Source organism: Neopelma chrysocephalum, unplaced genomic scaffold (assembly GCF_003984885.1).
Source record: "Neopelma chrysocephalum unplaced genomic scaffold, ASM398488v2 Primary Assembly neopelma1_42, whole genome shotgun sequence".
Classification (NCBI taxonomy): domain Eukaryota; kingdom Metazoa; phylum Chordata; class Aves; order Passeriformes; family Pipridae; genus Neopelma; species Neopelma chrysocephalum.
This window is the reverse complement of record NW_020897700.1, coordinates 1667732-1695686: the sequence shown is the minus strand read 5'-3', so window position 1 is coordinate 1695686 and position 27955 is coordinate 1667732. Positions and strand designations below refer to the sequence as shown.

The following is a 27955-nucleotide window of genomic DNA, read 5'->3' as shown; positions in this document are numbered from 1 at the left end:
ATAAGAATGCTGACCTTGCGAACGCCACTGCTTTGCCAGCTGTGGGAACAGTAGTACAACATCTCAACTGGAATGTGAATGGTCATTTATTTTGTGTTCAATCTCTTGTGCTTGTTTTGTATTGGAGGGGACATATCCTGGTGAAAACGATACAGGGGAAACTTGACAAATGGGAACTTGCAGTATTTCCTGTTCCCACTTACTGCCTTGGGTTCTGACCTGTAACTTCAGATATATCAGCACTGTCTGTTGGGGCTAGTCAGTTGCTCAGTAGATGTGAAAAAGCAACACTTATCAAGTGACCTTATAATACTACCTAAAAATGAAGACTTTGAGGGTAAATATATCCATTAGTCAGCGTGAGATGTGGCCAGTACTTCATCATCTGAGTCAACTTCACAGCTTTTTCTTCAATAGAAATTCCCCACTTTATTATTGGAGTATTTCTTACTGGGCAGCTTCCATGCAGTCTAGAGGGTGGAGAACAAGTAGTTCTTTAGTAGCTGGAGAACAAGTAGTTGTTCAGGGGAAAAAAAGTTCTTGGAGTGTTTGGAAAAAGAAGTAACTGAGGAAGTATTAGTCATTCCCTGTGTATAAAGGCAGTCATAATTTTTATGTATTACAGTCTTTTAGTTAGACCATGTCAAAAGAGTGTCTTGAATACTAAAATAAATTAAACTTATTTTTTGTGTAATAGATCACGTGCTCACCTGAGATTGTATAACATTTGAAAAAACTAACTCAAATTGTGAAGAAAGTGAATTAAACGGACTCCTTTACTATAGTTAAAAAGGATACCCTCAGGCACTGTTGATCTCTTTCCTTTTTATATTTTTCTTCCCCATAGATGTGATTTGTTTTGCTCAGATTTACAGTTTTGTGTACAATAGCAATTGTCCTCCTACTTGATGGTGAGCTTTAGGATTCCTACAGAGAGTTAGTTCAACCTCTGATTTAATAGATATTTTATTTTTCCAGCCCTCTAAACCTCTGGCTTCCTGGAGAAGTAGGAAAAGCTTTAGCACAAGCATCGCCCATTTCCTTTGCCAATTTCATCTTTGCCTGTTTCTTTAGTAAGTGGGTGTTACTGTTTCTCTTCCCTTCTTATCGGCAGGGGATTTTTGGAAAAAAGGCTGAAGCAGCACCTCTGCTTTATTAAAAGTCCACCCAGTCCCACAGGCCAGCGGGGTACTGGTGGAGGAGCCTTAGTCTGTGTAGAAGTGAAGTATCTAGACTCTGCTCTTCTGGAGCTTCTGCTCCTCCAAACCAATGCCATGCCAGTTTGGAGGTAGTTCTTCCATTTCCCTCTCTAACGCTACTTTGAAAAAAACTTGCCGGAATAAAGAAGGCTGTTTCCTTTCGAAGGTACATAAACATGTAAGGGGGACCATATATATATGGTATACCATATGTCTCTTCCCAGTTCAGACCCTGACCTTCCCTTCCTGTTCTTACTTTATCTTTTACCTCTTCTCTGTCAGCTGAGTGTCAGTTATATTTGTGCGAGTAAACCAAACCAATATTCTTCACCAGACCTTTATGCTGCACAAGTGAAGAAGCAAATCTCTTTGTGCTCTGCCTCATCTGGCCAGCTCAGTCAAATTCCTTGCAGCATCCTGAAGTCTTGGTGATGGCACCACAGAGGGCAAGAGCTGCTGTATGTCATCAGAAAATTAAGTGCCATTTCCACTCTGCTTTATACACAGTATTTAGAATAAAATAAACCTGAACCACAAAGTTTGTACCTGGTAAAGTCTGCCATCTCCTTTTTAAGGGTTAATGTCAAATATTGATGTTTCAAAGTATTTTTTGTGCCTTGCTTTCATGTGTCCCAAACTAACTTTCAGCTTTATTGTCTTGCAGCAATGAACATTACAAATTATATAAAATGAAGGCAAAATAGTCAATGCAAGTTTATAGATATTACAGAGCTTTATGTGGAAGAAATAAGAAAAGCTATGAGTACTGGGCTCTAGAGGAATGAATAAAAATACAAGAAGTTGATGGAAGATAGTGAAAATTGATCATTCCATCCTTTGTATGGTATCCCATTGTTTGGTTGCTAACTCAAAGTTATTGCTAAATAATTTAAAGAAAAAAATGCCCATGTCAACATATTTTCTATATCATGGATGGTAATAATGTGATTTTTGTTTCATAAAGCAGAGGTTCCTTTCCTAAATAATTTATTCAGGAAGAAGGTGCACTATAAAGCTGTGAAAGGATAATGTAGTAATTGGAGTGTATTGCTTACAGGAAATCCAAGTAAAGAGGAATAGCTGAGTTTATAAATGATTTGGAGACATGTACACGTCATTCTCCTAAATCATCACTGTAAGGAGAAAGAAATCCTTTTGATGCTCTTACCACTTTTCCTGAGCTGTTCTGTGCACTTAGCTCTACTTGTCTTTTGTGATGGTTCATGAGTTGATCCTTCAGTTTGGTGTGATGAACCACCTTGATGCCAACTAACCCTATCTAAGAGGGACCATCATTTTTCATAATTGTTTTCTCTGCTCACCCCAACTACCTAAGTTGTAATGCTAAAAAGAAACAAATGCTTGTATTTTGTAAAATGTAAGTGAGCCTCTTTCCAAGGAATTTTGGAAAATTGGTTCTAGTTGCAGTAAAATACTTCTTCTGTGTGCTTACATGAGTACGTTTCTGCTGAATAAAAGATATTTTGCAACATTACGTGATTATCTCAGAATCTCCAGTCAGAGTTGTCACTGAGTTGCCCCTTAGCCTGTTTACTTTCTAATCTAAATTTAATGCAGGCAAATATGAATCTAATTTTTGTAGGGTTTGCTTAGATATAAAATTAGCCAGTTATTGTTTGGCTGATTTTCAAAAAGAGACTAAGGTTTTGCAAAACTTTGGGTATAATTTTGAAATTTACTAGAAAATAGTACCCCAAAATTGCATTTCTCTCAGTTAAAAAAAATCCAAACTTGCATATCATAGAAGTTTGTTGGGTTTCTGAGAGTCTGCTGTTGAAAAAAAAAGGAGGAAAAAAGTAAATATAAGTATTTTTTTACTTCTCCTTTTTCTGGCATACGATACATTCCAAATATCATGATAGTATTTTCCCCCTCAATGTGAATTTTAAAATTATGACAGATTTTGCTAAGTTATATTTTTTTGTATTTGTATTTCTGTGAAATTTACCTTTCAAATAGGCATTAATAACAGTTGTATTTTATTTTTTTGGAGTTCGAATTTGCAACCTTAAATGTAGGGCAAAAATACAATACAAGAGTATATTTTGCAACCCTTGCTTACACTGAGTAGTAATTATTCAAATAAGCCTGTGCTGAATACTTATGTACATAAATATTCACATGTAACTCAGTTTGTAGTTTCGTGATAAAGCAACAGAAGCTCCATCAGAAAAACCAGGGTAAGGAGTTCTCCTTTTCTTCTTCCTTCTGTCTGCACTGTTTCTGCTCTCTACCCAGAGCAGCTCATGTTGCCTGTTCACTTACCCCACTGCAGCCATTTGCAGGGACACGGTATGACCTTGATCAGCAAACTTATCTGAATTAATTGAAATGAAGGAGGAAAAAATATTCTGAAAGACTTACATATTTGAGTCAGAATTACAAGGCACCTCCTGTGTATTTAAAATCAACATTTTGATACTTAAAAATTGAATTAATTAATAATGTATAATTTTTATTAATGTACTGCCCTAGGATATAAGTTTTCAATGTTAAATATCCAGATCTGGAATTACTACTGGTTTGAATTGATGTGTCCCAAATCTGAAAAAAGCTATTGTGCAGGATGCACGAAACCCAAGTCAGAAAGCTGAGGATGTTGATTTGTTAGAATGGGCGTCTTGAATGCTCGTCAGCTTAGCATTAAGACTTTGCACTAAAGGACCCAAATTCCTGGGGAAATGTTACCGTTACTAACGAGCTGTTGAAACTCAGAACACAGTTACACCTTGATTTTATTTTTGTTTTGAGCCACAAACAAATATTTCCTGTTGGTGTTTGTTTTATGGCTGTTGTGATATGTGTTTTTCTTGTGAACCCCTCCATGACTATGTGTGATACAAAGCTTTGTGCCATAAAAAGTGACAATAACTTATTACATTTGGGTCAGAGAAGCCCTGGTCAGATTGGGATGCACTTTCTCTTTTCTATTTACTAGAACTTCCACTGGGAGTTTCATACATTTATTGAACTGTTTGAATGTTACAGGTGCTTACCATCCAACCAGCTTATGGTGACTAATTGTTTCAATAAACAAACACAATCCAGGAGCTGGGAGTGGGAACCAGAAGATATATGGGTAGTGTTGAAACACCTGAGCTTACCACATCACTTAGTGCCTCAATTTTCCCTAGTGAAAACTGGGAAAGGTGACATGCATAAGAAGCTCTGTGTACAAATGAAAGTGTACTTTGTGCATCTTGACCAATATTGACCTATCAGATTTATCTGAACAGTTGTTTTCTTTTGTTTTAAGAGAGGTGCATGGTGACTTCTGGCTCTATAGGTGAATATTTGTATAATGTGAAGATAGTGCAAGTTGATGCAGATATTTCGATATTTAAAGTTGAGAATGTTTTCCCACCCTAAAAAAAAGCTGAGAATCTGTAACTCTTTCTGATTTCAGTCATAATTCTGAGTCTTCAGCATCTCTGCAAATTAGATCATATTTGTTATCATGTAGCTAAGGTTGGCAGGGAACAGGGCAAGTTCTTGGCAGAAGTCATACTGTTAAAAGTTAATATGGGTGTCAGCATGAAATTCCCACAGCTGTTTATAACAAGATAACAATGTGTCACGCAAACAGCTTCATGTTCTGAGGGATGTCTGGGAACAATGGAGTGTTTGGGGAGGAAATGTGCAGAAAACGTCTAAAACTGTACTGAAGAAAAGCAGTGACATGGATTTGATAAGGGGTAAGGGTGATTGTTACACGGGCTTCTTAATGGAGTATTGGCATTTTGGAAAAGAACTTCCAGAATAATGGGTGGGGGTGCAGTTGTCCTGAACCTTATTTATTGAAACAGAAATGTGTCTGGAGCCACTGACTTGGAAATCACCTCAAACAAAACAGGTTTCTGTGACCAAATGCAGATTCAAAGGCTGATCTTGTGACCTGAGAAACTGGTTCTAATCTGCTGAGATCTCCATAGCAGGCCTAATTCAGTGAAGCAACCAGGTGCAGACATTGACAAATTACATTATTGATATTTTTATTTTTTAACCCCAATTTTGTCAAAATGATTTTTTTTCTCTTGTGTAACGTTAATGTGACCAAAGAGGTCTGATGGGAAATGAAATATTTTAGCATTATCAGTATTGAGAAATCATAGTTAATTTTGAATCCCTCTTGTGCTCTCCAGTGCAGCAGTCTAGGGATCTCTGAGATCACAGTTTCTAAGATGAATAATAATTATTTTTTTCTTAAGTGCCAATGGAGAATTTTTACTATGGAGAACAGAATAATTGTTTTGAGTAGGAGAGCCTGTGATGGGAACCCTTAAAGTTTTGTGTGCATTAAGCTAGTGTGAAAGTTAATACTGACTTTTAATTTTTTGAACAATGTTTGTATTTTCAGTTTGTGGTAGTATTCTTCCTTCCACAATTACCTTTAAGATTGCCAATTTATTTTTAGAAGGGCAATAAATCAGAATTGGACAGCTTTAGTAGTTACAGAATGTATTCAAGACGATTACTATTAAAAAAGATCTTGCCTTCTTCCCAGCAATATGACATGACCAACAAAATGTGTGTGTGTATACATATCAGAAGAAGAGAAATAACAAAAAGAGATTATTGATAGCAATCACAATTTCCAGTCCAATTATAGTCTTTTACTTATGCATCCTAACCTGGTCTTATTTTATGGTTCCATGTAAACTGCAGAGTAATTTTTTTAGCATATGCAGAGATATTCATTGAAAAGAAAAGGATATTTTAAAGCAGTGAACAACTACGTCCAGCTGTTGAGATGGCAGGAGTATGGGATATGTGAGCTCAGCCAGGTGGTGCCATGGGCAGGGCTGGCAGAAAGCGAAAAAAGGGAAAGGGGAAAAGGATTTCTGGAACAGCTTCTCCACAGGCTCTCCCACACCTTTCATTCCTGCCTCTGTGGCACCTCATTTGATGAGTCCGTGCAGGCAGCTGTCTGTGCTGCATGATGAAATGTCTGGTTGGATCCCTTCCCTAGCTTGTTTCCCAGTCCAGTGGGAGGAACGCTTGCACCAGCACAAGGCAGGGTGGCACGACAGGGCAGCAGTGAGCAGGTGAGGGAGAAGGTCGGCTGTGTCTAAGCTGGCATCATTGCAAAGAACAGAGAGATTGCCTGACAATGTCTCTGGCAGGACCCTGGAGCCAGATTTGCAAACAAAGTAACTGTGGTGAGATTTTTCTTTTTTTAATGTACTCCTACGTCTGTGCTACAAGTATCAGTCATGGTGTAGAACTTCAAAGCATCTTGACGTTACTGAGTGACCAAAACCATCAGAAGTAAATTGTTTGATTTTGATGGTCAGCATGAAATCTTTCTAAACAGAAGATGGAGGGCATATCCTTAACATTTTTTGAAAAATAAACTTTTGTTCTTTGTTTTTAAAGTGATGGCTTCTAAACTACCATTTGTGTCTGAAAATTTTCTTTAATAATTGGGGTGAGTTTTCAAAATTACTGTACTGATGCATCTCAGGCACAAAGGCTTATAGTAAATAGGGTCATGTCAGGCTGATGACCGGTCACTTAGTGGAGTTCTCTAGGGCTTCATCTTAGGCCCGGTGCTCTTCAACATCTTCATAAATGACTTGGATGCAGAACTGGAAAGTATACTAAGAAAGTTTGCCAATGATACTAAATTGGGAGGAGCTGTTGAAGGCAGAGAGGCCCTGCAGAGAGACCTCGACAAATAAGAGGACAGGACAATCGCCAGCTGTATGAAGTTTTAACAAAGACAAGTGCCAGATTCTGCACCTGGGATGGGGCAACCCTGCATGTATGTACAGAGTGGGAAATGAGAGGCTGGAGAGCAGCACTGTGGAAAGGGACCTGGGGGTCCTGGTTGATGGCAAGTTGAATATGAGTCAGCAGTGCCCTGGCAGCCAGGAAGGCCAACCGTGTCTTGGGGGCATCAGGCAAAGGATCGCCAGCCAGTCAAGGGAGGGGCACTGGGGCAGCCTCACCTTGAACATTGTGTGCAGTTTTGGGCACCACAATATAAGAAAGATATTAAGCGCTTAGAGAGCATCCAAAGGAGGGCAATAAAGACACTGAAGGGCCTTGAGGGGAAGCCATATGAGGAGTGGCTGAGGTTACTTGATCTGTTCAGCCTGGAGAAGAGGAGACTGATGGGACACCTCAATGCAGTCACAGCTTCCTTGTGAGAGGAAGAGGAGGGACATGCACTGATCTCTTCTCTGTAGTGACCAGTGACTGAACCCAAGGGAATGGCCTGAAGTTGTGTTGGGGGAGGTTTAGGTTGGGTATTGGAAAGAGGTTCTTCACCCCAAGGGTGATTGGATACTGGAACAGGCTCCCCAGGGAAGTGGTCACAGCAGCAAGCCTGTCTGAGTTCAAGAAGTGTTTGGATAATACTCTCAGGCACATGGTGTGATCTTGGGGCTGTCCTGTGCAGGGCCAGAAGTTTGACTTTGATGGTCCTTGTGGGTCTCTTCTAGCTCAGGATATTCTATGATCTTCAATTTTATATATAGAACTCTTTTGCAAATGGCATGTATACATACACAGACCTTGGCAATTATAACCTATATGCAGTTTAAGACTTTGTGGTAAAGAGCACAAAGGTACACTCCTGTTTGCCTGGAGCACATTTCAGACTTCTCACCCATATTTTCTGTGACATAGGCTGCAGTGTACCTTATTTCATCCCAGTCACGTACAGCTTTTGGCTTCCTGGGAATGTGCCAGTTCAGACCTCAGCTGAGCAAAGCCTGAACTTTTTTGTCTAATAATTAACTTTTGTAAACTTCCAGATGCTGACAGTGAGCTCCAGCTTTCTGTATATTCAGGCAGTTTCATTTACAAGTAGAAGCTCTTTTACTACAGAAATCTCCAACTCTGTGATCCTCCAGAGATGTCGTAATGATTTATTCCTCTCGTCTTCACAGGAATTGATGTTCAATGGCTAGAAAGAGAGCTGACAAGGGGCTGAAATGAATATGACTGCTATTCTACAAGAGATTTTGATTAAAAGATCACAGCAGAAGAAGAGGACTTCCCCCTTAAACTACAAAGAGAGGCTTTTTGTACTTACGAAGTCTATGCTAACATATTATGAAGGTCGAGCAGAGGTAGGAGACACAGATTTATACTACAAAGTACCTTTGTTCCTTTTTGCTTTTGTATAATATTTGCTTTTTTCCTACTGTATATCATACTGTCATGAGCAGATGGGGGAAATGGTCATTGGTGGGAAGGAACGTGAGCCTGCCATTTCTCTTATTTACAGTGCAGGTTGACAGAGGTGTAGATAACTTATCTGGTAGTCAATTTGAACCGGTTCTCAGAGTTGTAGTACATAGCCTGGATGGCAGAAATAACAGAAAACAGCATTTATAGCTGGTCATCAAGGCTGATTTCTTTCTCCAGAGAGATGAAAAATCACTGCTTTCACAAAGTGGGAAAGAGATGGAAAAACTTAAAATCATAGTTGCTTGGAATTAACTGGATTCGAACAGGAGGAGCATTTGATAGGAGCAGTGCACTGCAGACCAAGTTCTGCAGAGATGAGATCCATTAGAGTGGATCATGCAACCTAATGATTGAAGTGAAGCTGGAAATAGTTTATCTTTAACCACACAAACAATTCATCCCTGTTACCACTTTCTGTGTAAATTCAGTTACACAAGAGGTAACTAGTGTAAACTATGCAAATCCTCAGACCAGCATTTTTTCAAATGAGCTCCAGACTCAGTTTCATCAAAGTCACCTGCCCCCAGCGTGCCCTGTCATATCCTTAGTGCTGAGGGTGCAATTTTCCACTTAACTGAGGCTCCTTTCCATATTTGTCACAAATGCTGAAGGGGATTAAAATGGCTACAAAAGCTAGGATAACATGCTGTTACCAACACATTGGGAAGCCATTTAACAATAAAACTTAATGGAGACAACCCTACAACCTCTTGTGTTGGCTATTTTACCTCTAGTGAAAGAAGAGGGTACAGGAGAGAGCTAATGCTTTCTAAGCATGTTTCTCTGCCAGACCTTGTGGTTGCACCAGAACTGAACTCACCATGCTACAGGGTGACAACAGTCTGTGTAGCTGCCATTCTCTGACACAGTCAGGGATTAAGAACAAGATCATAGACTGGCTGAGGTTGGAAGGGGCCCCTGGAGGCCCTCTGGTCCAAGCCCTCTGCTCAAGAAGGGCCACATGAGCTGATTGCCTGGGACCAGCTGGCAGTTGAATATCTATGTCCAGATGGCTGTTGAATATCTCCATGGATGGAGTCTTCACAACCTTGCTGGGCAACTTGTGCCAGTGCTTGGTCACCCTCACAGTAAAAAAACCATTGTTTTCCTGATGTTCAGATGGAACCTCTTGTCTTTCAGTTTGTGCTCACTGGCTCTGGTCCTGACACTGGGCACTGCTGGAAATAGCCTGTCTCTGTCCTCTTTGCACCCTCCCTTCAGGCACTTTATGTCCCTCTGGTTGGCAGCATGATCCTCTGGTGTATAGTCACTCCTATTTTGGTGTCATCAGCAAACTTGCTGAGGGTACACTCTGCTCCCTCATCCAGGTCATTAGGGAAGATCTTGAACAAGACTGGACCCCTGGGGTACAGTGCTAGTTACGGGCCTCCGACTAGACTTTCTGCTGGTGATCACTGCCCTCCGGGTCCTGCTGTTCAATCCTGGAGTATGAATTAGTGTGTTTTTATTGACTGTGGAGTTAAGATATGTATGCTTTCCCTCTCAGAGAATAAAGAGGTGGGGGCTAAGAAGCTCTCTGAAACATGTCTTGCATGCTTATCTTGTGTCAGCTCATGTTCAGAACAAATAGAAATCTAACAAACAGGTTTTTCAGGTCTACTTGTCACCCTTTAAGAAGTTACCACTTCCAGCTTTCCCTTCCAGCTTTCCCCTTCCAGCTTTCCTGATCCCCTCCAGGTTAATGTCCTCTGGCTAAAATACCTTTCCAAGAGACTGACTTGTAGATCTGTCTGAGAGGGGGTTTGAACTGGCAGTTTTGCTTGCAGTGAGATGGAGCAGGGCTGCCCATAGTACCCTCAGCTGAGAAGGCAGTAACTTCTTAAAATGTTCCAGTTTAAGATACAGACAGTTGGGCTGAAATATTACGCCTACACTAGGCCATCAGTTTGCTGCTGAAACAGGCAGGTTCATCTTATCCATGTCCTAGCCTTGCTAGCCTCCCCCATTGACTTGAATTGGACCTGGCACTTCTTGGCACCCATACTGCTCTGAAAAATATTGCTAATCATAGAATGGCCTGGGTTGGAAGAGACCTTGAAGATCATCTTGTTCCAACCTCTGCCATGGGCAGGGACACCTTCCACTAGACCAGGTTGCTCAGAACTCCATCCAACCTGGTCTTGAACGCTTCCAGGGATAGGACATCCACAACCTCTCTTGGCAACCTGTTCTAGTGCCTCACCATCCTCACAGTAAAGCATTTTTTCCTAGTATCTAATCTAAAACCCACTCTCTTTCAGTTTGAATCCATTCCTCTCTGTCCTGTCCCTTGTAAATATCTCTCTCTGTTTTTCCTGAAAGTTCCCTTTAGGTACTGGAAGGCCGCAACTAGGTCAGCAGAAAGATATTTGATCTGGTTTTATTTTTTCTGGATTAGTGTTCCCCTGGGTTAGCAAGCTGGGTGCAGGATCAAACAAGCGCCAGAGGCTGTGCCAGGCGGTGGAGGAGAACAGGATGCTCCGATTGTTGACATCAGCAGGTTGTTAGACTGGCTCAGTCATGACACATAACTTTCCAACCTAAAACCATTTTTATTTTCACTGTTCTTCTCATTTTAGATTCTTTTAAACATTAATCAGCATTTTATTTTATTAACAATATTGTTTGAAAATAGTGAGCTCTGATCCTAGAGGGGCATACCGAATATTTTTTTCTGTTTGAAAAAAAAATTACTGTGTGACTAAGATCTCTGTGACACAGTGGTCACATTCCTGTATGTCACTGAGCAACTTAAATGGTTAAAATGTTTGGGGGTTTTATCATTTGTTTGTGGGTTTTTTAAAGTCCATTACAGTGGCATTAAATTTACACTTACAGTAAGACATGCATATTTTGGCAGAGGTAATTTATATAAAGGGGAAAAAAGTTACTAGAGATCAAAATAATTCTTCCCCCTCTGAATGGTTGGGGATTTATTGCTGAAATAAATGTGAATATTGTTTGAATTTAAAGACATGACAAATGAAAGGATAGGTACAGACTGATCTCATTTCGGGCTTGGCAATATTCAAAGTCCAAATTGGTAAGATAAACATGGAAATCCCAAGCCAAGAGGATCCCACACCCTCATTTTAATCCCATCACTGCAGTGGTAGCAGTCTGCCAAGGGTGACTGAGTTCTGCTCCTCTAGGCAAGTGTATGATTCCCAGAGTGGTTGTTGGCCAAGCTGAAGTATTTTCTTTTCTTCCATTTTAACTTATATGGGAGTTCAGTAACAGGTTCAAGAAAACCCCAGGGTTTGTGGGCATGTGAATAATCATACCACTTCTTTTTAAAACCAAGATTAAACTAAATCTCGTTAACCAGATTAGTCAATATTCAAAGTGTGGGCTAGTCAGGATTGTAAATAAGGTGACAGAATTAGATATTTGGTATGTCTGATGACAGAAATGGAACATTTATGGCAACAGAAAGCAGTCAACCATAACAAATATTGTTCTTGTAAATGCTGCTGAGAGATTTAATTGTTCTTTGCAGCTGTTAGTCAAGCGTCACTTGCTCTTTGACCAAAACTGCACTTTATAGAAGCATTCTTTGTTTTTTTCTGTCCTATGTCCTGTCAATGTGCCATATTACCTACTTGGAGCAATAAATGATTATCTCTCAAACATGACTACAAGCAGCAGGCTAAAATCTTGTTTTAACTTGCTCATAAACAATTAAAATCTTTCTATATGTGCTTTCAAGCAGATCAGTCTCCCTGTCATGGTACAAAGTGCCTACAGTGAAGCTGGAACTGCTCTGCTGCTATGAGAAGGAGAATTATAGTTTCTGCATTTAGAAATATTGCACTACTGTAGGTCATGGAGGAGGTGTGTGAACTATCGATGGAGCATAACTACAGAATTGGTGAAGAGGCTGAATTTCGAGACTGATTTCAAAGTACAGAATCCTGAGGAAGGAGAGTCCTGGTTTCGGTCGCCTGTGCAAAGCTCTACAATTATGATTGATGCAATGGGAAACCTACTTTGTGTAGGAAATCAGTAGGACCTTGGCTTTTATGGTTTAATTTCTTCTGGGCATTATGCTGTTGGATAAAAAAACTGAAGAAATATCACTTTTAGGTTCGTTAAAAAGATGGACATTAAGAAGCTTGAAAATAAAGATACATCAGGAAGAGACTTGCCTTAAGCATCATGGAAATTAATTTTTACTGTCAGTAAAGAGGAATATTCTGTTTAAGCTGGGATGTCTTCTGGTTTTGGTTTTTTTTTTTTTGGTCATGAATTCTGAGAATCAGTAAGAGTAACTGTTGGGGAAATGCCATCATTGCACTATTAAGCAATATTGGGCTAACAATAATTACAAGTATATAAAAAGCTGAGTTAATATTGTTTCATTAAGCCCTTAATGGTTTATCTGCTGTCATTATTGGAAACAGTATTTTCTGTATTTTTTTCCTTAATGTTGCAAAAGTGGCTAATGAAATCTGAATGTGATGGGTTCCATTTGTAATGAAGATAAAAGTTCATTGTAGTAAGAAATAACTCAATTGGTCTCCAAGCACAGAGTATTGGTCATGAATGTGTAAAAATAGGGAAGAAGTAAAATATCTTCCTATTCTGAGTTTGCAGATGTACTATAAAACTGAATATGCTACAGTCAGAAAGACTTAAGATATGTACAGTGTTCTCAAATATGCATTGTAGATTTACCAAGCCAGCTTTAAACACATTTATGTAGACAGTAGTAACTGTGGTGATTTGAAAGTGGGAGCTGGTAGGCATTTTTTCACAAACTGGCCCTTGCTCTTGAGAACTGCTGCACTATTCTTACTGGTGTCAACTGGAGTAATTGATTGCAGTGCAACTTCTCTGGATAATCTGGTTGTATAGCAAGGGCATATAGTCTTCTAAAGAAGAAACACTAACTTGAAATATTTAATCAGAAAATCTCTTTTCAATTTTGTGTGGTTTGAAAGCTCAGTATAATACTTCAGGTGTGCTTCTTTTCATTTTCCTGAAGTATTTTCTTCCAAGAAATCAAAAAATACTAATCAGTAGGAAATTAATAAGTAAAATTAAGCAATTTTGAAGTGAACCTACTTGTTTGAAAATCAAGTATTTCATGAAGTAATAATAATAATAAAAATTCTCATTTGGAATGGCTTTTTGTATTTTTGAGCAGCAAAAAGTTAGCTAAGTTTTAATATGACTTTTTCCAAATTGCTAATTTCATCTTGAATGGATTACAGGTTTGAAATCCAGGGAGGCATTTGTGGAAATAACAGCATGTGTGCATGGCCCTAGGTTCGTTTGGCCATTTTCTGTTGGAAGTGACTTCGTATCTTGCATATTCAATTTAAAATCTCTGGATTTTATTTTCAAAGGATTGGTGCATTTACACTTTCTCTGTGTCTGTTTGGAAAACCAAACCTTAGTGTTTATCAAGGAGTCCACCTTTTCACTGAAATTTGAAATACATCAGTAAATGTCAGCTGAACAGTGGCAATTGAAAGGAAGACTCACTTTACCAGTATGCCTGGTGGCTGGTGCCCCACACTGCAAGTGCCCCACACACTCCTTTGCAGAGTGGCTTTGCTGCTGCAAAGAACAGCGTCATTTATTCCTCTTGAGTGAACCAATAGGACAGACCACACAAAAACATCACCCAAGCTACTATGCCCGTCAGAATGGTCCACCAAGTACTCGTGGTTTATCCTCTTTCTCCTTGTGTGGCAGTAAGTTCGACTGTTGTGAATTCTTTCTCAATGAATGTTGAGAAGGTCTCTCTGAATTGGGAGAAGATGATGGGGCAGTCTGACAGCTCTGACTGGAGCAGGCTTACTGCTTCATTAAAGAGCTATCATAGCAAGTAATGTGTACTTCATACAAGTTTTAGTTAGCTTATGCTGACAGAGCATCTCACTTGAACTTAAAAGTGCCACCAGACTACAGGTTTTTGCTCTAGTTGGCATTTTAGGCAAGGGAAATTCTTTGTGATGAAGGAAAGATAATAAATGTAGGTGTTAAAGTACTTCTCATCAGTGGAGCAGTTAAAAGGAGCTGGTTTGCGCAAGTGAGATGTCCTCCTAGTTTGTTGGTTTGAAAACTTTCGTATGTTTCTCATGAGTGTGGTGCTTCCTCAAAACTGCCACAGATCTGGTTATAATTTCAAAGATTCTTATCAATGTGTGGACTGTTAGTATCCTTCATATCTATTGAAGCTGTGGAATGTTCCCTTTCACCATGGTATTTCTCTGTGTCTCTCATCTTGCTTAGCAGTGATACTCTTTAGTTTGAAAGTGTGTGGTTTGGTTACTGTCCTCCCACACATAGCACGGCATGCTTGCATTAACCTTTCCAGCCCACAGCAACTTGCACTGACCGTGAGTCTGAAACTGAGTGTTTATTAACTCTAAATTTCTTTAAGCTTCTGTGTTTTTATTGTTTGCTCATGTTTGCTGTATGTATTACAGTTCACAGCAATAAATGGTTTGTCCTGGATTTTTCGCTTTCAGACATTATAGGCTTAATCCTGGTCCCTATGGTTACCCTGCATGTGTTTGGAGGGACGGAGGTCTGTGCTGTTAGAGGGAGGACAAGATGGGGGAGACTTAGTGCTACAATACCTGCTAGCTCTGGAATGGCCGCACAGAGGATATTGGATAGCCCCTGACGGAAAAAGTTAAGAGTCTTATTTAGAAGGATGTTTCTGTGCAGTCAAGTAGAAGGTGGCTTTCTGATGAGCTGATCTTGGGAGGTGCAGAATGCTCTTGTCTTCACTGGAAGTAGTGGTATTTGCCATCAGGATCAGACTTGTGTGAAAACTTTTTTGTATAAATAGCAGAACTGTTACTACTAACAAAAGCCAACCAGGTTATAAATGAAAAAAGAAGAATAAAAACTTGAACATTCTTGGGGGTTGCTCATTTTGATAGTCTCTTCCTAAGGAAAAAAGGTTCTTCTCTGAGAGTTGTGTTTGGTTCTTGTAATTTGAATATAGTGGAGACAGAACGTATTGAAATTACTGTGGTGATATTTTAAGGAAGGAAAAATAAAAACTCTGGGGCCCACTGTAAAGCTGCAGGTTTCAGGGTAAAATTGTGTAATTTCATTGCCACACTACTCTTGCGCAAATACTTCCTATGGAGCATAACAACATTATAGAGTTCCAAAAAGCTGTGCTACTTTCTTTTTTTTTTTTTTAACAGAATATTGGTATGTTCTACTGTAGTTTATTCCTACAGTGCTTATCCTTTATTATTTTTAACTTACCGTGATTTAGGTGATTTCATTAGTCATTGCATTGGTGATTTAATTATTTTATATAAATGAAAGCACATTAAAATGCTTCTGATCGCTTATTCTTGTTTTTTAATGTAAGATAAATCACTTGTGAAATGAGTACATTGACAGAGCTTTTTTTATTCCAAGTCACAGGTCATAATGATAGAGCTTTCTTAAAGAGAGAAAGATAGAGCTTGCAAGTTTGCACAATAATTTTTTTCTGTCTAATCCTGGAAGAGGACTGTGAGTTGGCTGCTGTTTCCCATCTAGGAAATAGAAGTGGATATACACTTCCACATGAATCACATTGAAGTCCTTAGCTGTACTCACTGGGGATATACCTTCACAACTGTCTCTAAGTTGTGTTATGACTTTGGATAGGTTCAGCTCTTACTGTTTAGCAATTTTCAATGGAACTAAATTCAGTTTTTTCCCCATCGTTGTCAGAAAAATGGAATGAATCATCATTTTTAAAGTGCAGTCAGATAGGTGGATTGCTCAAAACACACACACACTTTTATATAGATGTGTATGTATAAAACATTAAAGATATAATGATTAACTTGTAACAGTGATTTTCAGCATAAATTATATTGTTGAGCAAGCACAATGATGCATTTACAAATTATCTCATTGTGCTGGTTTAAAAGTTAACCAGCAAGGGAAAATGAACTCAATTCAAAAGAGAGATTTATAAGTCAGAATAACAATTTATTAAAATAATGCAATAAGTACAATTATACAGACAGACAATTGGTTTTAACCCACAAAACCCAAATGTATAAACCAGCACCCTAGGGTATGAGCAAGAGTGGTGTACCTTGGCCCACCCCCGAGTCCAAAGCAAAGGGAGAGGGAATAAACCTGCTGGTGGGAGAGCTGCTGCAGTCTGGTCAGAAGTGGTGATTGCAGTCCAGTCGAGGGTGGTGGTCTCAGTCTAGTTGAAGGCAGTGGTCTGGAGTCTTCCTCTGGATCCCACGAGAGGTCGCAAGGCTCTGAAACTCCCAGTTATATACTCTCCAGTTCAGGCGGGAGTGCTCAGTCCCTCCCTCAGAGTAGGGAATTCCATAAAAGGGCATGCGGATGCTCAGTCCCTCTTCCATATAAGGGTATCAGAGCGGGGAATTCCATATAAGGATATCAGAGCAGGGAATTCCATAAAAGGGTACAGGAACATCTTCCCACCTTGCAGGCCTCTACTGACAGCAGTTTTTGGGAAATGGCATGGAGGCTATAGAATACACAGTTTTGGGTTACACCCATCCAGGGATGAATTGGTCCCAGCCGTTCTAACCAGGACACTCATGTAGAATGATGCCTATCATATCCATCTGGATAGGCAATATTATGTTTGTATCCCTTATGAAAAACTAAAGAGTAAAATGACATGATGGAGTAGAGGGCTTTTCAAACTTCTTCACAAGATCCATATTTAAAATGCTAACTCAGAATACAAGTAGCCATCTTTTCTAATTTTATAATACCTATATAATGTCTACAACTATTGCTTTTGCAAGTTAGCAACATTAAGAAAATAGTTTTAATTTAAATTTCTTTGCTTTGCACTTGGTGACATAGAAATCAAGTCAGAGAATTAGCAAGTGACTTGGTAATCTGTAGATGACTGACCAATCCATACACTTCAGGTTATAATTTGTCAAGCAAAGTTCCAGACATCTTTATTGATAGAACAATACCTGTAATGTTGTTCCTATAGCAATAATTTAATTGTTATTCCTATATAGAGATTTCTTTGCTCCACCAAAGTAATGGAATTGTGAGAGATCCATCTCTAATGAGAAAAAGGGATGTAGAAAGCTGTCTTACTTCAAGTAAATACACAGATACAAAAATAATTTAAACCATGCTATCTTTATATTGATTTAATTATTTTGTGATAGCTGCTAGTCCCCCACAACAGCAGCAAACACTTACAGCAAAAACCCCGGTCCTTCTGTGGAGCTGAATGTGCCAACAAGTGAGTAGAGACATGGTGCAAAGCATTGATGAGACGTCGCAGTGACCAGCAAAAGTTTTCCTGCAGGTTAGTTGCCTACACCTCTTTTGTTTGATAGCCTGGGGAAGAAGAGAACTGGATCTAGGTCTGTAGTAGCCACTACTCAAAGCATATATAGTAAGGAATCAGTTTTCTTTTAGGTAGATCCAACAGGAATTAATTGCCCAAAGTACTGCTGCATGTAAAGCTGGTCAGCATTTTGAACTATGGAGGTCATTGAAAGAGAAGACACTGTTCTGCAGCAAAGGCCCCAGAACCCTCATGGGAGAAGCAAAAAAGAGTCAGGAGGAAAGCAGCCAAAAGAATGTGAGAAGAAAAATTTCAGAGGTCTGGATAGAAAGTCTACCAGAAAACAGTAGATGTTGGTATTGGGAATCATGAGGCTCCATCTTTCCTGGTTTGTTTGTTCCCGTGTCCCTCTCTCTCCCCCCAGATTCATGAAAATAATTTGTTAAAATAATTTTTTTGCTCATAGGTGGAACTACCATATTGATGATGATCCAGAAGACCCTAAATATTGGCTGAAGAGATAACAGTAGTCACAGTTGGGGAAATTTTAAGCAGGGGCAAGTGAAAACTGTTCAAGTCAGAGAAATAACTTAAAGCTATTCGTGTGGCGGCAGCTTAACAGATGCATGGGAATACTCACTTGTAAAGAGCAATTCATAAAGAAACTTGAGTTGTAAAGAAGTTGGTTATGTTGTAGTAATGACTCCCTGTTCTCTATAACATCCAACAATAGAAAGGTCAGATATAAAATGAGGATCAGCAGTAATTTTTTAAAAAGAATTTAAAGAATTTAAAGAATTTAAAAGAATTTCAAAATTCTTTTAAAAAGAATTTTGATGGAAAAAAATCAGACATAGGTGAAGTTGAAAAACATAGGTTGTAGTTGTTGAGACACAGACATGGATATTTACCTTATGACTAGACAGGAGTGGGTCAGTCTTTAAGGGGTTAAGAAGGAAGTGCTGGAAGATAAATGAGAGAAGGCTAAAGAAGACATAGTTTTAAAAGAGTGCAAAGGAGAAGCTGAGAAACTGTAATCTATGAAGATAATTTAAAGAAAAGTGCAAGAAAAAACAGGCTTGTTGAAATTACCTGGAAGATACAAAAATTGCACATCAACCAACAAAGAAACAAAAAATAATCTCAGACATCTCTGCTTTTTCTGCCATGTGGTAACAAGTCTTGTGGGTAGCAGAGAAGAAGCAGATATCCTCTGTTTTCATTCCAATAAGGGTTTTTTGACAGTGATGTATGACACATTTTCACATGTACTTCACATTAGAAATTACCTATAAAAACCTAAAGTCAATCTGATTGCAGAGCACATGGGAAGCTGGTACAGTGTTGAATAAACATTGGTGTCTTGTTTTCAGATTGAAAGCTTGTCTTGAATGAGGTGTCCTGTTCTGCATTGCAGTATTTTCACTAGTGATTTTGTTGGAATAGAAGCTTGCTGAGTTCTCAGGTGACATAAAACTTGAAGAAGCGTTTTAAAAAACAAGTCTAGAAATCCAAGTGGTATCTTGGGATTAGATGTGTGGTGGGTTTGGTTGTTTGCTTTTTTTATTTTATAGAATGTGATTCAACGTGGACAAGTGCAAAAGGAACCAATGTTATTTAATATCTTCATTAATGACATAGACAGAGGGATTGAGTGCACCCTCAGCAAATTTGCAGATGACACCAAGCTGAGTGGTGCTTTGACACACCTCATGCCATCCAGAGGGACCTGGACAAGTTTGAGAAGCGGGCACATGGGAATCTCACGCGGTTTTACAAGAACAAGTGCAACCCCCAGTACCAATACAGGCTGGGGGATGAACAGATTGAAGGCCCTGCCGAGAAGGACTTGGGGGTGCTGGTGGATGAGAGGCTGGACATGAGCTGGCAATGTGCACTTGCAGCCCAGAAGGCCAACTGTTTTCTGGGCTGCATCAAAAGCAGATCAAGGAGGTGACTGCCACGCTACTTTAGTCTGGTGAGACCCCACCTGGAGTGCTGCATCCACCTCTGGAATCCCCAGCACAGGAAAGACAGGACCTATTGGAGAGAGTCCAGAGGACAGCCACAAAGTTGATAAGAGGGATGGAGCACTTGTCCTATGAGGAAAGGCTGAGAGAATTGGGATTGCTGAGCTTGGAAAAGAGAAGGCTTTGGGGTGACCTAATTGCAGCCTTCCAGTACCTGAAGGGAACTTACAGGAAAGATGAGGGCAAGACTATTTACAAGAGCATGTAAGTGACAGGACAAGAGGGAATGGGTTCAAAATGAAGGAGAGTAGGTTTAGATTAGATATTAGGAAAAAATTCTTTACTGTGAGGGTGATAAGACACTTGAACAAGTTGCCCAGGGAAGTTGTAGATGTCCCATCTCTGGAGGTGTTCAAGGCCAGGTTGGATGGGACCCTGAGCTACCTGGTCTAGTGTAAGGTGTCTCTGCCCATAGCAGGAGGGTTGGAACTAGATGATCTTCAAGGTCCCTTCCAACCTAAACCATTCTATGATTCTATGATCCTTATAATCAGATGTAAGGCATCAGCTGCAGTGCTGCATCTGGTTTAGGGCAGTAAGTTTCAAGGAAGATTTGGACCTACATGTAGATTCAAGAATAGGAACAGTGGGAAAGATAAGGTTCCCAAAAGCCAGTGGTGAAGGGTTGGTTGAAGGGTTGGTTGGTGGAGCAGCAATTGTTGGAAGCACTGAGTGGTGATGGACAAGAATCTCCAAAGACATAAAAACCTCTTGGCTCTGTAGTTGTGGAGTCCATCATCTGAACCTTGAGAAAGTAGATAAAGCAGCTGGTGCCTTGACTAGGTGACCTCTTGGGTCCTCTCGTGTTCTGGTCACTCACCTGTTGATGCCTGTGAACTTGGGTATCCTCTCTTTTTGGCTTGGGTTGTCCAAGTCTAGTGTTCAGACAGCGTGAAGGCTGTGTTAGGGGGGTGGCTGAATGCAAGATGTCACTTACCCAGCAGAAAGATCAGTGGCCCTGAGAGGGGAAGAAACAGGGCAGAAATGCTACAACTAGGCTGGGCAGACTCAGAGCTCTGTGAGGATTTCAGAGAAAACCAAGACAAGAAGATTTGTTTGAAAGAACCTAAAGAGATGTGCTGGTTACTTTGACAGCTGAAAGGTTGTAGGTTATTTAAGGCCTGACATGGATAGAGACCTGGCTGATTTATTGTGTCCATTACTCTTATGTGGTTGCAGCAATGTATCATAACTGCAGTTGTGTACATTTGACTGACTGCCTCTCGGTTGCAGGAGAAGAGTAAATTACAGAAAATGCATTATAGTCATGATTAGGAAGTTGCATCAGTACTATGATGGATAATTCATTTTTGTACTTTTGAGTCTCTCCAATGCTGGTGGCTGACATCTGCTGAGCAGCCAGATGATGGTAATGGATTCTCAGTTTCTTAATTTGCAAGACAGGTGGTTTTGTGGGGTTTTTTTTGTTTGATTGTTTTTTTCTCCCTTTAAATTCTTCTCAGGAGTCAGATATTGGATCAGGTCAAACTAGATCAGAGTAGTAGTCACCTCTCGCTTTTTGTATCAATTCTGGCCATTTTGGAAAGGTAGATAGAAATATTTGATACTTGCTTTTCTTAAAATAATATTAAAAAATTACCTGAAAGGAGACAGTGTTCTTTAACACCTCTGACACACTGGAAAATATGGGAATGGAAAATGTGGCCATCTAACACCTAGCTACAGTAATTATATTTGCATAATCAGTAATTGCTTGCCTCAAGAGTGAACTGCAGCAGTATCCAGTCAGTGCTTCTTATTGCTAAGTGGCAATACTATTAAAAAAACCTGACAAACCAAACAAAAAACCCCCAAAGCCCAACCTCTCCCTCCCAAAACAACAAAACAAACCTGACCAAAAACCAAAAATGAAAATACCCTTACATTTTGCTCTGGAGCATATTCTGCAACAGAAGCTGTCTGCAGGCAGTGTTGACTTAGCCAGGCTTTTCGAGGTTTTGTAAAGTTGTAGAGCAGCTCCATAAAAGGAGATGTCAGTAAAGCTGTGACCTGCTATAGCTCTGAGAGCACAAGTTCCATGGGTCACATGCTGGTGACCTCAGGATTTCCTACATAGGGGTAAGCATGGAAGAAAGAAATAATATGAACAGCAAAAAAGAGAGAAAGAGACAGCATGGGGGAGACAAATCTTGATATCTCTTGACAGCTGGGCTAATTTCTGCATGTTTTCATTGAAGGTTTTTTTTCCAAATGTAACGTTCTTCGTGTATTGTTTAACACCCCCACACATACACACTTTTGTGAGGGTAAGCAGCACAATATCTTCATCAGCAAAGAGGAAGAAATATTTTTATCTGATAGTGAGGGTATGGGCTTCTTAAGCTGTGAAGCTGCTGTAATCAGCAGAGGAGTAATCCTAAGTGTACAGAGGATCAGCTGTGTGACTGTACACTTATTTAACACTTAGATATTTCTTGTCTTCCTGTATTCTTAGATTATTTCTTTTAAGGAATTGTGTAATTATATGTTTGTTCCATATCTGAAAACATAGGTCTAGTGTTATGATTTCTTAATATTGCTGTTTTATATGTTTTAAAAAAATAGGAATAGTTTATTCTATTTGGATTGCATGGAACCAAGACTTAATGCCTGGACTGGCCATTCCCGTTGTGAGCAAGGAGCAGGGCTTCTAAAACTGTAAAACAATTTTTTGAAGTATAGGCAAATATGAAATATGTATGGCATTTTGCATTTTGACCAGCTTTGTATAGTAGTTTCTGTATAGTCACTTCCCTTTTGTTATTTTCAGCAAGCAGGTACATTAAAAAAACCCACAACAAAACCTCAACCTTTAGTGCAACTTTGGAGCACATATTTTACCTGTTTTTATCCTTATTGGGATATAGTATTTTTATACCTTTATTACTGTTCTAAGCATATTTGCTTCTATAGGCCTCCCTCTAGAGGTGTATGTCTATCTTCGGAAAAGAAGTGGAGACAGCATACACGAATGTTCTGGTGAAATACTACTATTTCTACAGTGAATCTAACCTTTTTCTACTATGTTAGCAATCTTCCACCTTCCAAAGAACACCCCTTTAAAAATGTCCTTCTGCCTCCTAGAATTTGCCATTGCATGATTAGCCATTGTACTAATTCTGCCTCTGTAGCAGAGGTCACTTGTTGGAAAGAGTGGTTGTGGGTGGATTACTCAGGGCTGCTTCGTGCCTGCACCTCTGCTTCCCAACTGGTTCAGGGCTTGAGCTCTCCCTTGATTCTGCATTTCATGTCTGCTGCTTGCCTGGGTCTAGAGCAAGGCATTTGGCTTGTAGAATAAATGCGACATAATGATGGTATGCAAGGTGTCCTATTACAAAGGGAAATCATTTAAGTAGGGAGGAGAGAGGAATTGCAGTGGTCTCTAGCACTTTTCTTGAGTCATCCTTTCCTGCTTCGGTGCCTCATAGTTTTTTAGTGAGTAATGCTGAGCTAAAACAGAGCTTCACGCTTGGCAATTTGAAGGCTGGTGGCCATTAATAACTGTTGCTTCTGATGTAATCTGAAACATGTCTGGAGCAGTAGATTTGTATTTAATTTCACATATGTAAGCTTTTTTTGAAAATCTATAAAATACACAAAAAAAGAATAATCTTCTCTGATGTTAGGCTTAATTTGCTGCATTGAGTTGTGAGTCAACTTTGAGGTGGCTTAATTCAACATCTTGTGGTGAAGCAAACTGAGCCATCTTAAATCATAAAATGTAGAAAGGGATCATTTAGGAAATACAATTACAAGAATGATGTGTTTTAAATCATTGGATTTCCTTTATTTTATCCCCCCAAATGTTAGATGATTATCTAGTTGGATTCTTGTCCTTCATCCTCCTGGCAGTTGTATCCTCTGTTTGATTGAGCACTTACTGAATGCCTCCCGTTCAGTCTTGGCTAATCTGGCAGCCCTGAAACTGCCAAGTGTGCTGCACAGTGACTCTTGTCACTGAGGGAGAAGCAGTACTGCCTGCTGTACCAAGTGTTGTAGACTTCAGCAACTCAGTTTTTGGCTTTTGCAGGGATATGTGTTTTACTTTAGGGAGTCAGTGTTCAAGTAAGGGGATACCATAGAATCATATAATATCCTGAGTTGGAAGGGACCCACATAAAATAAACAGAAGACTTAAAATGTAAAAATCCAGTGTTGCATACTTGATGAAAACTATTTCTCAGCATTACATGATATATCTATGTAGTACAGCTCATGGTAATGTTTATTATTTGACTTTTTTTTTAATGATTCATTAAACCCCCACCATAAAAAGAAAACCCAATCCCTCTATGTGTGTTGGTTTTCTTGGCGTTAAGTAACAGCTACAGCTTTATCTGAACTTAGCTCCTGTCATTCTTCCTGATACTGACCATGACAGGCATGAATTATTCATGCATGCTTTCTCTGCAGCAACCTACATAAGAGACAGAGTGCTAAATGCATTTTAAATGCTGATCAAGCTTCCATGGGTAGTAACTATCATGTTTCTAGGATGATAGAATTATGACAGCTACATTTGTAGTTGCTCTTTGTCTCTGTTTACAAGACTGTGTTTTCAGTTACTTATGATTGTACCAGACTTCTGCTATTGGGCTGAAATTTCCAACCTTGGGAGAGAAGAGGGCAGCTGAGTAAGGATTGGCATGTCTCAAATAATTCAGTAATTAATAATTATGTCCACATTGTGTCAACAGTGTCAGTCTTTCATAAGCCATACTCTGGACTAGATGTTTTTTGGATGTGCTTTGCAAATCAAAACTTTTGATATGGATTAATTCAGGACCAGTCATGAGCTGCTAGTGATTTTGTTTTGTTCAGATTCCAGAAGAAACTTCCTCTCCTATTAGAGATTTGGCTCTCCCGGAAGTGAGAGGGGGCACTATACAGTCTCCTTAGAGACTTCAGTGTAGGCTAAAGCCCAGTACACAACCCCCTCCTATTATGAGCTGTTCTTCCAAGGGGCTGCCTCTCCAGAGTATTGAATTACAGTGTATTTCTATGCTTTGGGCAGCACCTACTGAACACCCTTGCTTTCTTTAAAATGTTCATAATTATCAGTTTAGGTGACCTAAATCTTCTCAGATGTCTTTGCTTTCAACCTTGCTTCTCTGGGTTTCTGCTAACCTTGGTCGAAGAAGTTCCTTCAATACAGACCCCAGCTTGGCCCAGACATGTCTGTCTTCTGCTTCCTGCCTCATCAGGGACTTGTATTTCCTGTTTAGCATCCCAGTTTCTCTGGAAACTTGGTGAAACATAGCAGTAGCCACCAAATGGTGGTAGCACTTCAGCAACAGAATGAGTGCCAGATGAGATGATGCATTGGCACCTATTTCCTTCACCAGTTTTAATCATAATTTAAAATCAACCAGAGGGAAACTCTTCCTTCTTCTGTACTCAAGTTATTTTTTGTAAAGAAGAGTAGATTAAGCCTATGATTACAACTGATTGGAAACTTTCTATATGAAGAAGTGGTATTTTTCACTAAGCAATTTTACTGTACTCAGTGCACTTTCACAAGCGTAGATATTTATATCCTCTCTAGAGATATTTTTCAAATGACTTCTGCAGTTAAAACAATATAAATTTTTTAAATGGAAAAGAAAGCAAGAAGTCTCTGCTGAAAAAGAAATAAATTGCTTATTTTTAACTAATATTTTTTGTTTTGCTCTTATAGAAAAAGTACAGAAAAGGATCCGTGGATATTTCAAGGATTAAATGTGTAGAAGTTGTAAAAAGTGATGGTATTATTCCCTGTCAAAATAAATATCCATTTCAGGTATGTTTCTTTTATATAAAATATATAAATTGCAGTGCTCTTTTCAACAGCGCCAAGTCATTTGGATGTAACTTCCCTTAAAATTGCTGTCACTTCTAAATACTGAGCCTATTTTCTGGCTCTTTGGGACTAGTGGGAGGTAGTTCAGGATCGGTGGTTAAAACCCGTCCCCAGCAAGCTCTGCTCCCCATGCAATCCCCTCCCTTGGGAGTTGTGCCTCATACACTTGGTCTTTTTCTTTTCCCCATCCTTTCTGCTTGAGTTTTGACTGGAAAGTCCTGGTCATCCTCCAAAACAAGTAAACTGGCAGCCCATTTTCCCTGTCTTCAGTCTTCCATATTAAATTAACTTTAATTACCATTAAATTATATAGAAATAAGAAAATCAAGATAAAACTTGTTGCTTTTATTTTCATTGTGAATTGAATGGAAATAAACACAGAAAACAAATTGCTTAGAGGGGAAAAAGAAAACTGAGGTGGGTTGGATGCTGTGCCTCCTTACTGTAGAGGGAATAGTTAGAGTGAGGATGAATTCCACTGCTGGAGAGGGGACTCTGATCCCTTTCTTCCAGAGCAATACAAGCAGTGAAATAAAAAAAAGGGAAGAGTCACCCCAGAGCAGTACAGAATTGCAGGGAGTTATGAAATGGCTGGAAAAAAAGGATGTCTGATTATTAAATAGCTATAATGATTGAATTGAGCCGTTTTTAGAAAACACATGGTGAAGAATGAACAAAGCAAAGCGTGAAGGATTTTATGGAATGCTGTCAAGATAGACACCATTACAAAATCCTTCCTTATTCTCCTGGAAGCATCATATATGAATAATAAACCTTAATAACCTTTCCCAGTTTCTGCATTTTTTGCCTCAATACACTAATCTTGCCAAATACAACGGTCATTAGTCTTGTTCTGTTTCCTCTGTTTCCTGAGGCAGAAGTGAGTTAATACTACAAGGTAAATGTATTTTGATTATTTCTTTCCTCCCTCCAGGTTGTATATGATGCTAATACGCTTTATATTTTTGCACCGAGCGCACAAAGCCGGGATCAATGGGTGAGGAACCTGAAAGAAGGTAATGGGAATTGCTTATACTTAACATCTGACATAGGCAGATGCCTTTTCTTTAGCTATCTGGATGTGTTGGAGTTAACTTGGTGCAGTGTTTTGGATTTGTGGCCAAAACAGTGTTGAAAACATACCATGTTGTAGTTGCTGCTGAGCAGTGCTTGCACAGCCTTTTTCCTCCTCTGTCCCCACAGTGAGTAGGCTGGGGGTGGACAAGAGGCTGGGAGGTGACGCAGCCAGGACAGCAGACCTGGGCTGACCAAAGGGATATTCCAGACCATATAAAGTTGTCCTCAGCAACAAAAGCTGGGGTAGAGGAAGACAGGGATTGGGTGGTTTTGCTTCCATATTGGCCATTGCTCAGAGACTGGCTGGGCATTGGTCTGCTTGTGGGAGATGGTGAGTGATTGCCTTTTGAGTTTTTTCTTTCTTCCAGTTATTAAACTGTCTTTATCTCAAGCCACAAGTTTTTCTCTCTTGCTCTTTTTATTCTTTCCCCACCCTGCTGGGTTGGGGGAGTGGGCAAGTGACTGCATAGATGCTTAGCTGCAACCCCCAGCAAATTATAAAAATAAAATGTTAGAGCTTCTGTTGCTTATATCCACCAATTGTAATTTCTTATTAGGCCAGCTTATCGCTTGCATACACAGAGTGTGATAACAGGCACTGGGACTATCAAACATCCAGGCTGATTTGGTTTGATTTTGTGAAGTCCAGCTGCAATCAGAATTTGACTCTCTGGTTTTTCACAATGAGTAAATCATCAAAAAGTTTGTCCAAGCTAGTTAATGGCATCACTCAAAAGTTTTGTTTGGATGTAGCTAGACAAGATTGCGGGCCTTAAGCTGATGTAAAATGATCTGATCTGAGAAGTTCTATCACAGTGAGTAAAGCTTTATTTTCATGAGCCTCTTAATGCTCTCTTTCACCATCAGATGCTCACATTAATTACAGATGGTCTGTGAAATAATAAGAAATGATTTCTGGGCTGGGGATCACAGGTCAATGAGTGACCTCTGAAACTCAACAAGCCCATAGCATGGGGGTAAGGATCCTTTCAGACCAAACTCAGGAATTGTGCCATGGGCTAGAGGTAAATGTCAGCTATCTTTCCCTCCAGAACACTCTTGCAGCAGTAATAAAGGACTAGGCAGAGCTCCCAGAGCCTTCGCTTCTGCCTGAATGATTCATATGGTGCAGATGGGCACCTGCGTCTCCTTTCGTGGGTGCACCAAAACCCTGCTGGGATGGCTGTTGTAGGTGGGGAGTACAGCACTCCCTTCTGGAGTAAAGTTATGTTATTACCCTAAAAATATCCTCTATGATTGTTGTATCACCTCCATATAAACTTGCAAGAAAGTGCTTAAGAGAAGCAATGCT

The 27955-nt window shown here is 39.6% G+C and overlaps 1 protein-coding gene across 4 annotated transcripts in view; it reads left to right on the top strand.

Moving 5' to 3' along the window:
- TEC (tec protein tyrosine kinase) overlaps nt 1-27955 on the top strand; it is a 49654-nt gene that overhangs the window by 6230 nt on the left and 15469 nt on the right. For 2 of the 4 annotated variants that reach the window (XM_027676331.1, XM_027676333.1), the window contains exons 2-4: nt 8117-8299; nt 25405-25506; nt 26501-26582. In XM_027676331.1, coding sequence (XP_027532132.1) covers nt 8162-8299; nt 25405-25506; nt 26501-26582 — 322 coding nt within the window. In that variant the 5' untranslated portion in view covers nt 8117-8161. Of the gene's footprint in view, nt 1-4208; nt 4300-8116; nt 8300-25404; nt 25507-26500; nt 26583-27200; nt 27459-27955 lie in introns of those variants that run through there. The other 2 variants (XM_027676332.1, XM_027676334.1) reach the window with 2 other exon arrangements.